At 42.5% G+C, this 16,115-nt stretch overlaps 1 protein-coding gene across 3 annotated transcripts in view; it reads left to right on the top strand.

The window, feature by feature from the left end:
* ARID1A (AT-rich interaction domain 1A) overlaps window positions 1-16,115 on the top strand; it is a 116,580-nt gene that overhangs the window by 29,480 nt on the left and 70,985 nt on the right. For 2 of the 3 annotated variants that reach the window (XM_081962395.1, XM_081962394.1), the window contains exon 1: window positions 1,425-3,061. The exons of the other annotated variant lie outside the window; for it this stretch is intronic. In XM_081962395.1, the coding sequence (XP_081818521.1) occupies window positions 1,913-3,061 (1,149 nt within the window). In that variant the 5' untranslated portion in view covers window positions 1,425-1,912. Of the gene's footprint in view, window positions 1-1,424; window positions 3,062-16,115 lie in introns of those variants that run through there. 3 annotated transcript variants of the gene reach the window in all.

The raw sequence follows: 16,115 nt of genomic DNA, 5'->3' as shown, positions 1-16,115 counted from the left end.
TGGGAAACTTAATGAAGGGATTGGTTTCTTGTTTACTGCATTGTTTGGTAGTTTAAATGGAATTTGCATATCGGCACGATTAACTATTGTGTGTGTTGCCTTTTTCTTTTGTGCCACCAAGTATGCTGGCTAGAATCATTGGAATTTTTGTTTTATTGTAAATTTTAAATCTGTATATTTCTGCTATTCATCACAGAGGTTGTGTTCATACAATGAGCTAACGCGTGAATCACTGAATCTTGTGGACTGAACGCCTAGTTGGTGGAAACCAAGGCAATCAGATCCAACTTCTTTTTAGGTTTGGTGTGTTGCTGCAAGTTCAGCCAAAATCTAGACTTGGCCCATAAGTAACCTAATAAAGAGATTTGGAGGTGCAGGGTCCTGCTTTAGCACAAGGATAGACTTTTGGCATCAAACACCAGCTGAGTGCACATGGACTTCTCATGTTGCTTCTGGCACTACACATAAAGAGTTATATAGTGAATATTCTGTTTTTTTCCTCTGGACCCCCATACTGCTCAGGTGAAAGACACTTAGGCTGCACAAGGCATGCTCCCTGCAGCATAGAAATGTAAATTCATTTCTTGGGGTGTGTACTTGAATTAAAACCTTGACCATTGTTCCCTAAGATCCGTTTGCAGAATACACTGAACCACCTACGCTGGCAGTTAACGTTTTTTTTTTTTTTGGCTGGTGTGAACTTGCCCCCTGTGATTAATTGAAGTTCACTCTTGTCTTGCAAATTATACAAGCGAACACCAGTGGCCAAAAAGATATTACTTGCACTACTAAAACCCATCCTCTTTTTTGAACATGCTCGACGCCTGCCGCCTTTTCTGAAGGAACAGTGCCACCCATCACCCGGTTTTCCCAAGTTATTACAGTGAGCATCACAAGTGGAGTGAACTTTCCCACTCCTGCTCCATCCAGCAGGGCTCTAGTTGAAGTTTTGATCTATTCTGGCAGTTCATCTCTCCGGCCTTTATGCGGCGTCTCTTAATCCCTCCTGCCCTTAAAGCTACCAAGTCCCGGACTTTCCAAGCGACGGGAGGCTTTGTGCGCTTTGCAAATAAAAAAAATAAGAGAGCAAGCGGCTGCCGCTTCCCTCTGGGGGTTTATTGGGAGCGGGCGGGCCCGGAGCTGCCTCCGCTGTCCTCCGAAGCGAAGGTTCCCCCGGTCCATCTTGGCTGTTTTGTCAGCAGCGAAGCTTCCTTTTGTGGCTTCGAAAAGCTGGAGTTCGGCTCCTCCGCCGGCGATCCGTGTCGGGTTTTGCGAGCGGCCGGCGGGCTGTTCGCTTCCAGCTTCAGCCGTGCTGAGTTGAAAGCGTCCAGGGCCTGGCAGCTCCTCCTTTGTGAGGGGGGAGGGGAAAGGGCGCTCCGCTCCGCGCCAGATTCCACTCCGGGTTTGGCAAGTTGCCGCGGCGCTGGGTAAAATGGCAGTGCTGAGCCTCGTGTCGGAGTGAGCAGGACTCGGCGGACGAGAGTCGGAAGCCGCCGCCACTCGGCTCGCCTCGGTCTCGCCTCTCGGCCCGGCTCCGCGCAAGGGGCTCTGTCCGGCGTCTCCTCGCCCGCTGTGCCCCCCTTCCCTTTCTCCTCTCCCCCCACCGGGAGCCCCGTCCTGCTCCCCTCCCCCTTTCCTCCTCCTCCTCCTCTCCCCTTTCTTCGCCGGCTGCAACTGAGCGAGGAGGCACCGCGGGGCCAGGCCCCTCGCACCCACGTCCAGCCCGCCGGAGCTCGCCGCGCCGGGGGAGGAATGAGACCCCGTTGACCCGCGGAGCCCGCCGCCGCTTGAGCGGGGAGGACGAGGAGGAGGAGGAGGAGAAGAGCGGTGAGGCCTTGTGCCGGCCGGCCGGCCAAGCGGGGAGTAGGTCGGGCGGGGGGTGGGTGGGCTGGCTGGCTGGGGAGGGGGGATCATGGCCGCTCAGGTGGCCCCCGCCGCCGCCGCCAGCAGCTTGGGTGTCCCGGCTCCGTCCGAGCTGAAGAAAGCGGAGGCGCAGCAGCGGGATTGTTCGTCGGAGGAGGCGGGGGGCGAGGCGGCGGAGCGCGGCGGCGGCGAGAAGCAGTCGGAAAGTGAAGGTCCCCCGGGAAAGGAACTGCAGGACGGGGCCGAGAGCAATGGCGGGGGCGCTGGGGCCGAGCCCGACCTGAAGAGCCCCAACGGGAACCCGGGCCCTAGGCCCGTCGCCACCCTGAACAATAACCTCCCGGAGCCGCCCGGTAGTGGTAGCGGCGGCGGCGGCAGTAGCAACAGCAGCGACGGGGTGGGGACGCCGCAGCCACAGCAGCAGCAGCACCAACCGCCGCCCCCGACTCACCCGGCTGCCTTAGCCCCGCCAGCCTACGGGTTCGGGCAACCCTACGGTCGGGGCGCCCAGGCGGCTGCGGCCGTCGTCGCAGCCGCTGCTTTCCACCAACATGGCGGACAACAAAGCCCTGGCATGGCAGCGCTGCAGAGCGGGGGCCTGGAGCAGCCGTACTCGGGGCCCGCGGGGCCCCCCCAGGGGCCGCCCCCTCCCCAGAACTCGCATGGCGTCGGCGGCGCGGAGCACGGCTTCCCCAACCACCAGTACAACAACTACTACCCCGCCGCCGGGCGCAGCGCCGGCGCCTACCCGCCTCCCCCTCAGGCCTACGCCCTGAGCTCCCCCCGGGGAAACGCTCAAAGCCCCGCTCAAGCCGGGGCGAAACCGCCGGCCTCGGTTTTCCAGCAGCAGCGGTTCGGGGCCATGGGGCCCTCGGCCGGCGGCGCAGGAGGCGGCAGCGTCGGGGGCCCTTCCCCGCAACCCACGTCGACCCCCACCCTCAACCAGCTGCTCACTTCCCCTAGCTCGACTAGAGGCTATCAAGGGTACCCGGGGGCCGATTACGGCAGCGGCCCCCAGGACGGCGGAGCGACGGCCAAGGCCCCGGCCGCACCGGACATTGCTTCTCAATACAGCGGGGCCACCGGCCAGGGCTGGGCGGCAGCCGGCCCGGGAAGCCAACAAAGGAGCCACCACGCGCCCATGAGCCCCGGGAGCAGCAGCGCCGCCGGGGGACAGTCGCTTGCCAGGAGCCAACAGGTAAAACTCGGGCGCGGGGGGGGGAGGGGGTGCCGGGGCGCCTCTGGGCCGTCGGCCGGGGGGGGGGTGGGTGGGGACGGCTGGAGAAGGCCGAGAGCGAAAGCAGGGAGGGGAGCCTGCCGCTCTGCGGGGCTGGGGGGCCGCCTCCGTGGGGCCGGGCTCGCCTGGGCTTTCCCAGGCCCACATCGCTAGCGAGCTGCCATTGTCTGCCTCTCTTTCCTCTTGTCTCTAAAATGGCTGCCTCTCTGCCTTCCCTTCCTCCCTTCTCCAGCCTTAGTGGCAGGTCTTTCCGAGCGGAGCCCTCCTGTTCGGTTGCTTCCCTTCCTCGCCGCCAGCCTGTCGGGGGGTTCCTGGGGGTGGGTGGGGGGAGGCAAGGCTGGCCGCCGCCACCTCTGGGGGTGGGAGGGGTGGGGTGGCAAAAAATAGCTCCCTGTTGCTGCCTCGGGGGAAAAAAGAGGGTGTGATGAGCGGCTCGGAGCTGGGGAAGCCGGTGGGGCTCTGCTTCTCCGCCGTCTCCCTCTTTTCCCCCCCTTGGGGTGGGTCGGGTAGGCTTGAGCGTCCTGCGAGGTGCCAGGGGGTAAGAAAGAGGGCAAGGGACCTCCTTGGACACTCTTCTCTTGTCCAGGGTGGCCGGAGCCATTTTCTGGGTAACCCTTTTTAGATCGCCAGGTGCTTTCAGCTTTTGCCTGGCAGTGCTGGTAAACAGTTCAGTGATTGGAGTAGTAAGTGCAGATTGCTTTGGTTTGGGATTTGAATTATGGAGGTAAAATCCTTCTGTCAAAGCCAGGAGACAGTTGGTCTTAGGTTGACATCCTATCTGTGATCTGATTGGCTCCCCATCTCCTGCTCTTGGCCATTTATAATTGCCTCTGATGTAATGGTACAACAATCCTGATGAGCTCATAAACTTTTACACTCTGCTTTTCCTACCAGCCCTAACCCAGCGCATCCCTGCCACTTTTTGACTTTTTTGATTTTTTTTTTAAAAAATTATTATTTCAATTATTATTATTATTATTCGAATTCCACAGCTGAAATTGGCTGTGACCTTGAGGAGGTTCAGCAGGAGCAGATCACATCTCACAGACCGGCTGCTGCTCTAAGATGCATTGTGCCTTGAAACAAAAGAGGCAGAGGTGCATTTTATGCTAACACAAATTTATTTTGCTGCTGAAGCCCGAAGTCGATTTCTGTGGACACAATACTGTGTGCTGTGTAATCCCCCCCCCCCACAAAATTCGTTTATTTTGTTTCTGTGACTCCTGGAGAATAAGTGATTTTTTTTCAAGTTTTGATACAGCTCCTGTTTCCAACAGGACCTCACCTTTTTCATCTTGAATCACTGGACACTGCACACCAACAAATACAATAACTATAATTCATTATTTTCCAAATTTGTATTGCTTGAACAGTCCATTTTATTCTACAAGGCAAACAAATGCAATTATTTTCTTGAAAGTTGAACCCCTGCTTTAGTATAGGAGCATTTAAGAAAAATGTGCTATGTGTAAAAACAGAAATTGAGGGAATGATAGTTCAGTTTACCTTAATTAAAACTGGAATTGGTAGTTTGATTTTTAAAATGTAGGTAATAAACACTTATGTATTAAGCTGTACTGTTGATCATTTGCTGCATGTTAGTCTATTAAAATTATATTTCATTTATCTGCTGAGTTCTTACTACTTTAGACCTTTCATCAGTGTCTGCAATACTTTCATTTGATAGGTTTACACTAGGAGCAACAATAGATTAACTACTTGAACTTTATTTTTTAAAAATGCATGTATATTATTATAAAAATTCTCTACTTAAATATACATTTTATGCAATATTGCCAGCATACCTGCTGCTGTAGTATAATAATCTGTTTAAATGGGTTTACAATTCTAGGAAGATGGTAGTCAGACAATGGAACAAATAGAAATAAGCTGACTGTTCCATTAATCCTTCTGAAATAGAACTGTAACTTTTTTTTTCCAAATTTGATTCAACTTGGAGCAGATTGTAACAATTCTGTATATTTAGATGAAACTGCACATATTTCTTAGAGCTGCTAATATGCTGAAAGGTATGCTCATCAGAGAGCTATAATTGGTCTTGGTAACCTGAAATACCTGGGTAATGTATGTTTGCATTACACTTCACACTTGTAAAGATGCTCACCATACAGCAGGTGTTAACTTAAAAATTGAAAATGCTTTCCATATTGGTTCACATATGTTTTTGCTGGAAAAGCCAATCACTCTTTAGCATTTTTCCATTTCATTAATAGAGTCTAATTATCTTATTGAAAAGTTTATGACAACAATTGGGAGCAAGTATGTGCAAATTATACTAGGGGATGGATGCACGTGTGTGTGTGTGTGTGTGTGTGTACGTGTGTGTACACACAAACACCTTTAAAGATAATGAAACATGATAAAATACTACATTATTTATTTTTCACATTTCTATACTGGCCATTTCTAAGAGGGACTTAAGATGGTATGTAAATAAAAATGCTTTTTGAATTCAGGTAATTGATATGCATGTCAGCATATTGAAATGGAGGAGAAGGGATTGGATGAGGATTAGATTCCAATTCAGACCACGTTCCCCCATTCCGTCAAGATTTGAAAAATAAAGATGAGAGTAACATTTTTAAAGTTATATTTATTGTAAGGCTTAATTTTATTATTTATCTTATCTAATCTTAGGTTCAAGTGATAAATTACTGGGATTTTTAGAAAGGAATGCTAGTACAAAAAAGAAGAAATGAAATAGATTAATTCCTGTTTTCATATAGCATTGCGTTGCATAATTTGTTTGGTTCCCATGCTAGGCCTGATCTAGAGACTTAGAAGAATGTCTGATTAACTTGGCAGTATTTGTGGCTAATAGTTTATCTGTCTCATGCTAAAGAAACCAAGATCACTACCTTTAATGTGTAGTTACTATAGAAGCATTATACAGTTCAATGTTGTGTGGGGCAAGGGAGGCTACAATAGACTTAAAAGTAATTAACAGAATTCTAAAAACATAATACAAAAAATTCACAAGCATGCTAATAATGTAGTCTGGTTTTGGCTTACTTAACGTGTATTTAACAATTGTAACGTACAAATTGTTGTTTATAGTTTAGCAGTATACATGAATCCAATCTGTGACGGTTTGTTTTTCACATTTATCTGTAAATCGCTTGGTTCTTGGCTTAATAAAAGTAGCAGTTGTGGTTTATAACCTGGTGAATGGCTTAGGATTTAGTTCAAGGGTGTCAAACTCAATTTCATTGAGGGCCACATCAGGCTTGTGTTTGACCTCGGGTGCCGTGCGGTGGGCGTGGCCAGCTTTACATCACTCATGTCGGGGAGGATTTGTGGCGGTTCGAGCGCTCTGGCAGCGAAAATAGGTTCTCGAGCTCCATTTTCTGCCGCAATGACCTCCTGTCGCCCTCTGCCAGTGAAAACGGAACTCAGGGGCGTGGGGCGAGGCCATTGCAGCCCAAAACGGAGCCTGGGAGAGCTAGGTGTGGCCCTCCCGAGCTGCTTTTTTACTGGAAAAGGCACTGCTGTTTCTAGGGCAGCCCCGCAAGCCAGATCTAAGCACACCGTGGGCCGGATCTGGCCCCCAGACCTTGAGTTGGACACCTCTGCTTTAGTTTATTCTCTGAGCCTGATGGCTCAATGCAGTGTCTGAATCTGGTCTATGAGTGCTTACCTACTCTTACATGCAATATTGATATCACATACCATGGGATTTCTCGGTTGAAAGTATCAACATCAGTAACAATAGCAGACTTTTGGCCTTAGCCTACAGGTTCTTGATCAATTCTTGCATGATTTTCACTGAAATTATAGGGCATCTAGAAAAAATAATTTCAGAATGAATAGTTAATGCAAGCAGTTCTGTAGTAGGTCATAACTTTTTTAATAGCATTTCATAAAAAAGAATTTACAAAACTGGCTGCTATTAGCTTAGAATTCATTTAAAATGATGCTTTAATAAAACATGCATTTTAGACTCAATACTTGTTCTGTATTATTAGTGTTGAGGCTAAACTTAATAAGGAAAACATGGAAATGTTTAAAAGTGAATTGAATGAAATTGGTACTAAGTGTGCCTATACTACTAATAAGCACTGATCCTTTAGAATTAGAAATTGTGTCTGAAATGATATGATTTTATTGAGTTTTTAAATCCTTATTTTCATTACATTGGTATTTGGTTACATAGACTGTGGGCAGAGTAGTAACTTTGGTATAAATTTTGTGTTTAAAATTAGAAGATTTTCAGAATTGGTCTGTGTTGATAGATTCTTGGCTTTTGACTAATAGACACATAATTATTCTAAAAGAGATCAAATAACCACATATTGTAGATCATAGTCTCATTTGAGTACTACTAGGCCCTATGATACTAAGGTCATGTGATCAAATTGTTACTGTATTTCATTGGAAAAACGGTTTCCATAATTTTAATGCTTTACATATTTTTGAGCCTATCTTCACAAAGACTGAACTATGATACAAGCACTGATAACTCCTTGCTGCCTTTGAGAAAACTTCAGGTTGGTGTCTCGAAAAACCGCAGGCCAGAGTTGTACTGTGCTAAAAACATTGCTGGGGATTATCTTGAAAGTAGTGTAGGGCTTCCTGAATGAACACAGTGCCCTGCGCACACCTGCCAATATCCACTTATTGAGATCATTTGAGGAAGTTTGCTGTGACTTGAAAACAAGCCTTCTCTATTGCTAGTTCAGTTCTTTGGAATGCCTGCTTTGCCCAGTTAAAAGGAGCTGACCTCTTTGTTGGCTTTTTTTTAATTTTAAAAAAAGCATGAAAACACACCATCTAAACAAGTTTGTAATTACTGATATTCTTCTAAGTATTGCTTTAAATTGTTTTAATATCTTAGATTCTAATTTTGATTTTAAATGGAAATTGCCAAGAGACCTTAGTATATTTACTAAATATCTGGGTCAGGAAAATTATATGAGATTCTGAATGCTAGAACAAGGCTTTTAGAAACCTCGTATCATTGAAATCATGTTGATTAAAATATACAAACTGAACAAGGGCTATTTAGGGACCCCAAAAGTCTGGGATGTAATATTCTGTGACCTTTAAAAGCTGGCAGCCTGATTCAGTTTTTAATGTGCTTTAATAGGTGACCGAGGAGTAATAATTTACATTTAACTTGCCCTTAATTTTGAAAATGAAATAATTTTATTTTTTGCCCTAACTCCATCCACTTTATTAAATGTGTCCTCTTCTGAACACGCCTGAAAAATGTTGGATATTCCTGCCATAGACCATTCCTCCTCCTAGGAGAAGGTCTTTACTAATACGATGTTGAAAAAATGTGCTTGTAGAATTTCCATGGGTAAGGTGACTTTGATTCTATACAGTGCTAGGAACAAATTACCAGTGCAGAAGAGGACAATCTAACTATGTCTATAAGTGAAAATACTGTAAATTTGGAAAGCTGCATTTAAATAAATACTTCATTCACAGGTAAACATATAATCTTCATTAAGATTCTTAAACTCAGTTCTACATTCAAGGCACCGTATCATTAATTTTGGCTTTGTCTAATACATGAAATTAGCTAGTGTGATTTCTAAATTTTAAACTGATGGGTAACTCATTTGTCAGTCAAAAGCTACTATTTTTCAGAATAATTTGCTGGTGCCATAAAGTGGATGTTGAAAGAAACCATGGCTGTAGCCAGAGCTAAAAGTATTGTTTGAGTAGCCTATTTTCTCATAGCTTAAAGCTAGGGAAAGAACAGTTATCAGAGATGTGAACTGACCTCTTGCATTGAAGTTTTTGCCCACATGTTTAGCATTTTATGTGAAACAGGTCACTATGGTTGAACATGGTTCAGTTAAAGTCTATTATTGGCTTAGTGATATGTATGGGTCCAGGCAACATTTCATTACTACAGACACCTTTTAAGTTGTCGTTATATAGTTTGCTGTTACTTGTGTACTCTTTTTTTTAGTTGTTAATGTAACTCATTTTAAGTTATTATACAGTGAAATGGAGATGTACATTACAAATGAAATCATGATTTGAACAAATGCCATTTTATAGACTCAGAGGAGCTTTTGAAACGGAAAAAAACACTGACATTGATTTGTATGAGCTGTATTATTGTCATAACTGAATTCTCAGATAAGAGTTTGAGCTGTTGTGCTTCACTTCAAACTGCTGTGCCATGAAGTAGGAACCAGTTTAGGGAGCTAAGTATTTGAATGGTAGGCTGGAATCTTAAACCATGGAAACAGTTGTTATCTGTGGTTAGAAAAATACGGTTTGGCACGATTTCTGATCATCACAGTGATTATTCTGAGTTCATTACAAAAATTGTAAGCCATTTCTTCTAAATCGATTGAAAGATTGTAGATGTAAAAGTTGACATTGATACAGGAATATTTTTCTTTAAAAAGATAGGGCTGGTTTTTAACTTTCCTTTTGTTCCATGTTATACCTTCCTTATACACCGTATGAAGTTTTTCTTGTGAAGACAACATGTTCCTATGTGAGAGTTCTTAAGAAACGTAGAAGCTTCATGTTGCTTGTCCTGGAATTAAATCTTAAAAATAACATGCTATATATTAAAACATAGACTATAATGCATTGTCTTGCACGTGCTAATTTTTTTCCCTTAGTGCCGGCTGGGCTGTTCCCTTCCGTGTGTTAATTTATATAGTAACTCTTATCATAATATTATGTCAATGCTCTTGATTGAGTTATGTACTAAGGAGCCAATGGGACTGTTGCTTTATGAACCATTTCTGGTCTGACGCTCCTGCCAATTTTCTAAGCTAATCAGTCTCCACTGTCATTTTATCTTTTTTTTTTTTAAGCTTAATGTCAATGGTAATGTTATAATAGTTCATTCACAAATTGTGACTAGTGTGGAGAGATCTCCCTGGCATCAGAAGTTCTTACATTTATTGGAGAAAGGGGAAAAACCCCTTTTTGTATTTTCAAACCACTTGAATTCAAATTAGAACATGAGGTTTCTTTAACTTGTAGAGAGATCTTAAGGGCTTGCAATTGTCATGTTTCAGAGTTGCCTGCCCATCAGAAACAAGGCATTTTGTAAAATAATTTAGTAATTGTAACATAAAGAATAAGGAGACCAGAAAACTGATTTTAGTTATTCCTACAGATTAGTATTACCTAAATTTTGTGATCTCAACAAATGCCTTGAAGAAGAAGTCATTGTTTTTCTATCAGTCATTTGATGATGCATATGTTATCCCATAAAAACTAAATTGTATACTATCAGATTTAACTACAGTTTCTCTTTATTCAAGATTCAAACCAGAATCTCTAGACATTAGTGCAGGCAAATCAACCTTAAAAAGAGGAAGAAAGCCTGTGACATTCTTTTCAACTATATCTGGGATTAAACAGGAGAGAATAGGATGTGTACTGGATTAATACTTTGCTCAAGATTTGTATTAGAATTGGAATGGAAACAGAGTGTCACTTATTTTCAAAACAAGAAATTCATATCAAACCTTTAAGATAAGATTGTTGCATACTGACACGTGGAGGAAACCACTTTTTAAAACACACTCATTTGCAAGATGAATAAGCAGCATTTCCTGGTGGGTGTGAGGGAGCTTTCTATAAACTGGAAGATAATTTTTTTAAAGTCACTTAAAGCCTTGGGATTTTTTTTTTAAAGGATAAAAAGTACGCTTCTAGGCTCTCCCCCCACCAAATAAATTGCACTGCTTTTAAAAGTTCATTCTGATTTGTGGGAATGAAATGAGGAACTCTCCTAAGGTTAGTTTTTAAAATTCATTATAACAGCGAGTCCAAGAATAGACTGTTGCCACATTCAGTCTGATCTGTGTCCCCATCTTCATGATTTGAATTCTGAAAGGTGCAGTTACAGGTAGCCCTCGACTTACGATCACAACTGAGCCCAACATTTCTGTCACTAAATGAGACAGTTGCTAGGTGAGTTTTGCCCCATTTTACAACCTTTCTTGCCACAGTTGTCACTGCACTTATTGAATTAATAACATGGTTGCTAAGTGAATCTCGCTTCACCACTGACTTTGCTTGCCAGAAAATCACAAAAAGTGATCACATGACCTTCGGACACTGCAATAGTCATACGTATGAGTCAGTTGCTGAGAGTCAGAATTTTGGTCATGGGGCTGCAATGGTCATAAGTATGAAAAACAGTCATAAGTCACTTTTTTCAGTGCCATTGTAACTTTGAACGGTCGCTAAACAAACTGCTGTAAGTCGAGGACTACCTATAGATAAGAATCTTTTATAGAGCCATCAGTTTGAATGAGATTCTATTCATTTTGCAGATAGTATTGTTTTTAATATATGTAATGTATTTCACGAAACACGCTGTTAAGTTTTGATGAATGATGAACTTGGGCTAAATGCTAATGCTACATGTTTTGGGAGGTATTTAAATTTGTTTGTCTTTCTGTTTTTGCTTTCTAATCTGATACTACTGCCCAATCACTATCTTATTCCACTTTTCTGTATTAATTATAAGAAAATGTTATTGTCAAGCTCCACACTGACTCTTATCTGTATGTGAAACTCATTAATGGTAATTGTGCTTTTCACATGCTATTAAAACTGAGGTGGAGGAAGGGAGAAAAAATCAGGTTTATTTTTATATAATAGAATGTTCATAATTACTTGTAAACCTATTGTTTTTACTTAAAAGATGTTTCCTGTCTTCTAGTGCAATTCAAAAAATGTCATGTAAATAAGAACCTATAACATTCCAATTAAAAATAGAAAAGCAGTGGCAAGCAGCAATAGGAACCAATAATATGTAACTTCAGAAGAAGCAGTACTGCCACATTGTCCTAGCTATTCAACTGATATGGTAAAAAATAGCTTCCTAACTAAAATGAGTGTTAGTTAGACCCCTTTAGGGTCAGATGACAGTACTAGGCCCCTGATGGCAAACCTATGGCATGTGTGCCCAAAGTGGCATGTAGAGCCATGTTGCCTGGCACGCACGGCATTGCCTGTTCCTCTTCTAGGTTTCTGGCACACATGTGTGTGCAATGATCAGCTGACCGTGTGTGCAACAGTGCCGGAAAATGGAAGAGCTGGTCTTCCGTTTTCCAGTGTGAGCATGCGTGCCGGGCAGCTGATCGTCACTTGCGCCAGAAACCGGAAGACCAGAAGTTCATTTTCTGGTGCACGCATGCCCCCTGGGCAGCTTCTCTTCTGGGTTGCAGCCCGGAGGAGCGCGTGTGCTCTCCCTTTTCAGCACTTGATGCCAAAAAGGTTTGCCATTACTGTACTAGGTGTTATGATTCAGAAAGCTGTTTTCCAACTCTTCCTCCTCAACAGTTAGGCACTTATAAAATGGCCTTCAACGATACGCTAAATACCTGAGCAAAATCATGTAAATTTATAGGTTTTCTTTGACATCTGGATCTGGGTCATATGATGGTTTAGATCTGTGTTTGCATTGTTCCTAAATATGCATTGGAAGCTTCTGCAGCTTGTTTATACCTTTTAGATTGCTCCATGAGGCTAGTTCTAATTAATAGCTTAACCTGTGTTTCTCAACCTTGGTGACTTGAAGATAGGTGGACTTCAACTCCCAGAATTCCTCAACCAGCTGTTGAAGTTGGGAGTTGAAGTCCACCCATCTTCAAGTCACCAAGGTTGAGAAACACTGGCTTAAATAATGTACCAGCCAATATTTAACGATAGTTTTCCAAAGAGCCCAACTTTCTCTAAAATATACAGTACACCGACTTAATTTGTATGTAATGGTAGTTTAGTATTCTTTATTTAGAAGAAAATAGGTAGATCTACCAAAAAGGGGAAAAGATGTTTTGTGTCACTAGTGATGTACAGTGTAAACAATAACAACAAAATGAAACGGCCAATCTAAACTGTGAATCTGCTAAAGGGAAATGCAGTGCCATTCAGAACAAGATGAATATTATAATTTTAATTTCCTTGTGTCCTGAAAACTTGTAGCTGTTAAGAGGAAAGCCAAGGCACACTAGGTATTAAGATACACACACTATTGCTATTGGTAAATATACATATTTACCATTTGAATTTTTTGAACTTCAAGAGTGAGTCTTAACATAACTAAAGTTCACCAAATGCAAGTATGACAAGTTTGGGGAAACCTGAAGGTTTTCAGAAGTGAGAAAATAAATCCTTGTGCTATGTAAAATTCTCTGAAAGCTCAGTGAGTATGTTCAGTTGCTACATGTTGCTGGATAACTAAAAAAAATTCAAGTTTAAAGGATATAAACTATTCTGGAGGAAAGCAAGGCTCGAGAGAAACTATAATAGGAGTACTTTAGTATTTGTTGCAGGTCCACTTATATTACCCAAATCCTGTGTTTAATGAGTCTTCTGATAAATTAAAAATATTAAAATGTACAAACTGTGTTATTGAACAAGAGGCAATCATAAATAACAACCGAGGGTGATTAGGTTGTTGGTTTTTGCTTGAATTATTTGAATGTATAGAGATGGGGTTGTGTCTTTCTTTCTTCTCATTTCTTTAGAGCAGCAAAGCAGCTGATTAATAGCTTTAAATTCTAATAATTCAAATTGCTGCTATATAGGAGATGGAATCTTAAAAACTTTCAGCAGGTTTAAATACATCATTTCCCCCATAGATATGCTCTTTTCAAACCAATGCGAAACTACAAGGTTATTCCTCCTCCTCCTCCTCCTCTGTGGAGCACTCCTTCCTTTCTTTATGCTCTCTGTGTTTAAAGTAATAGTGCCCAAACTTGCCCTGGGAGGCACACCGAGGGAGGAAAAACGTACCAACAAGGTTGGAACAGGAAGAACTGCTTCTCTGGGGATTAATATATTGCTCGCTGCAAAAAGGTATAAGCGATCTGCCCATGTGATATAATTAGGCATGGTTGGAGAAGGATTCATATTTCCCTGCGCACCTGGGCTTGCAGGTCTTGGCATTGCTCAGCAATTTTGCAATGCAACTTCAGCAGCAAATCACTTTTCTAGAATAGAACAGGGCAACTTTTTTTTAAAAAAACTGACCTTTCAGAAAGAGGCTTGTCAATCCAGTTACCTACTTTAGTATCCCGATTTCTTTGATTTTTAATCATTGAATGGTTTTTGTGCGATTTGTTTGTTTTTAGCCATTGTACCTGTTTCTGGTCTCTTGAAATTGCTGGGGAAATCTGGCAATAATCCTAGGAGCTGAATCTGAGTCTTAACAAGGTTTTCATTGCAGATTGTCTCTGTACCTTGCTGGTGACTTTGTCTAGGAAAGTCTAGAGCAAAAGAAAGGGACAGTGGGTTGTGGATTCTGGTTCTTTTCAATTACCAAGGCGCACAAGAGCTAACAATGAAAAACGAAGAGTATATTGCATTCTTTTTACTCAGTGAAAGTAGATTTTAGTTTAAACTTCCTGTTTACTTCTAATTGGATAGTTTTTTTAAAAAAAAAAACACACACACAAACCAGAATCTTTTATCTGAGAATAAGCATGTGTGTTGCATATTGATTTTTTTTTCTTTACAGCTTCATTTCAGTGTCACGTTGCATTAAGATACCATTCATGAATTTCAATTTGAGGCTCAGTACATACACCCCACTTTAACACTACCCTTCGTTTGAAGAGTAAAGCTGTCAGCCTAAAAGCAAATCCCATTTGAATTCATTATGACTGAAGCAATGAATTGAGACACAAATGTCCCAAGTGTCCCAGAAACCAGGTGCTACAAAGGTTCAGGGCAGATCAGTGTTTTCCAGTGATACAAATGCTTTGTCAGTTCAGACCATAAGCAATTTGTCTATTTAGAAAGAGCAAACACAAATAGTGGTGGAAGATCATAGAGCCAGTAGGAAATGTTGGGGAGAGACAGGTTGGCATTCTCCAATGAGCCGGTAATAATTAATGACATAGTTCAGTGATAATGTTATAATGTGATTCACTTGTGGGTTCCTTGCTTTAACATAAGCGAATTCATCCATGATGGCCTGGTCTTATATGTGAGTCAAGCCACTGAAGCCTGCTTAGCAAGCTCTGGTAAGAAGTCTTGGTTTAGTGTTACACATAAATGTCAATAATGGATTTCAGCATCCATTGCATAGCACGTGATAAACAAAGCCTATAAAAAGCTGTATGGGTTATTTAAATATTCCAATCAGCCAGTTATATCTTTCCCCATCAAATTCTATTCCCTTCTCTGTCTCAATTCCTGACTTTCATGCTTGGCTCAACCAGCATATTTTGTTCTTATAATTAAGATGTTTAAATGAGGAAAACAAGAGGGAACAGAAAAACAATGAACTAAAATGTGTAAAATGTTAAAAGAAAATTGCTATTGACATTAAAGATGGAGGAGGCCTGCTGAGCTGATTTATTTATTAGATTTATAATCTGCCTTTCATTTGGAAACCTAAGAAGGCACATGTAAGTGTTCTTTCCTTTCAGCAGAGCCCAATGGAAGAGTGTGGAGGGAGTGATCAATTCAGAGTCACAAGAGAGCTTTGTTGAGGGTGGATTGGTACTTTGCTCTTGTCTTGCCCTGTGCCCAGCACTGCTACACTACACAGTCTTGGGCAGGGGTGTCAAACTTGATTTCATTGGGGGCTGCAACTGGGTTGTGTTTGGCCTTGGGGAGCCGGTGTGGGTGTGGCCAGCTTGACATAACTTGTGTTGGGAGCACCTGTGGATGGTTCAAGTGCTCTGCCAGTGAAAACAGGCTCTCGAGCTCCATTTTTGGCCGCGATGGCCTTCTGCCATAGTCTTGAGGAATGTCAGAGAGTAGTGGAAGCTTGGAACCAACTTCCAGTTGTAGGTGGAAGGTGTAGTGGGTCAGTCATCAGTAACTGAGTTTAAACATGCTTGGGATAAACACCCATCATTTGACAAAAAAACATTTATAAAAAATAATTAATAAGTAAATCAGAAAGAAAACAAAAACACTCAAAGGACATGCTCCATGGACCACTAGGTCTTTTTCTCCTGTCCATTTTCTGCTTCGTACCATTTATTGGCTATTGCAAATACACTCAGTGGTAAACATCAAGAAATACAATGAATTTACC

This window comes from Natrix helvetica (assembly GCF_964273705.1).
Source record: "Natrix helvetica genome assembly, chromosome: 9".
NCBI lineage: Eukaryota > Metazoa > Chordata > Lepidosauria > Squamata > Natricidae > Natrix > Natrix helvetica.
This window is presented reverse-complemented; position numbering and strand designations above follow the sequence as displayed.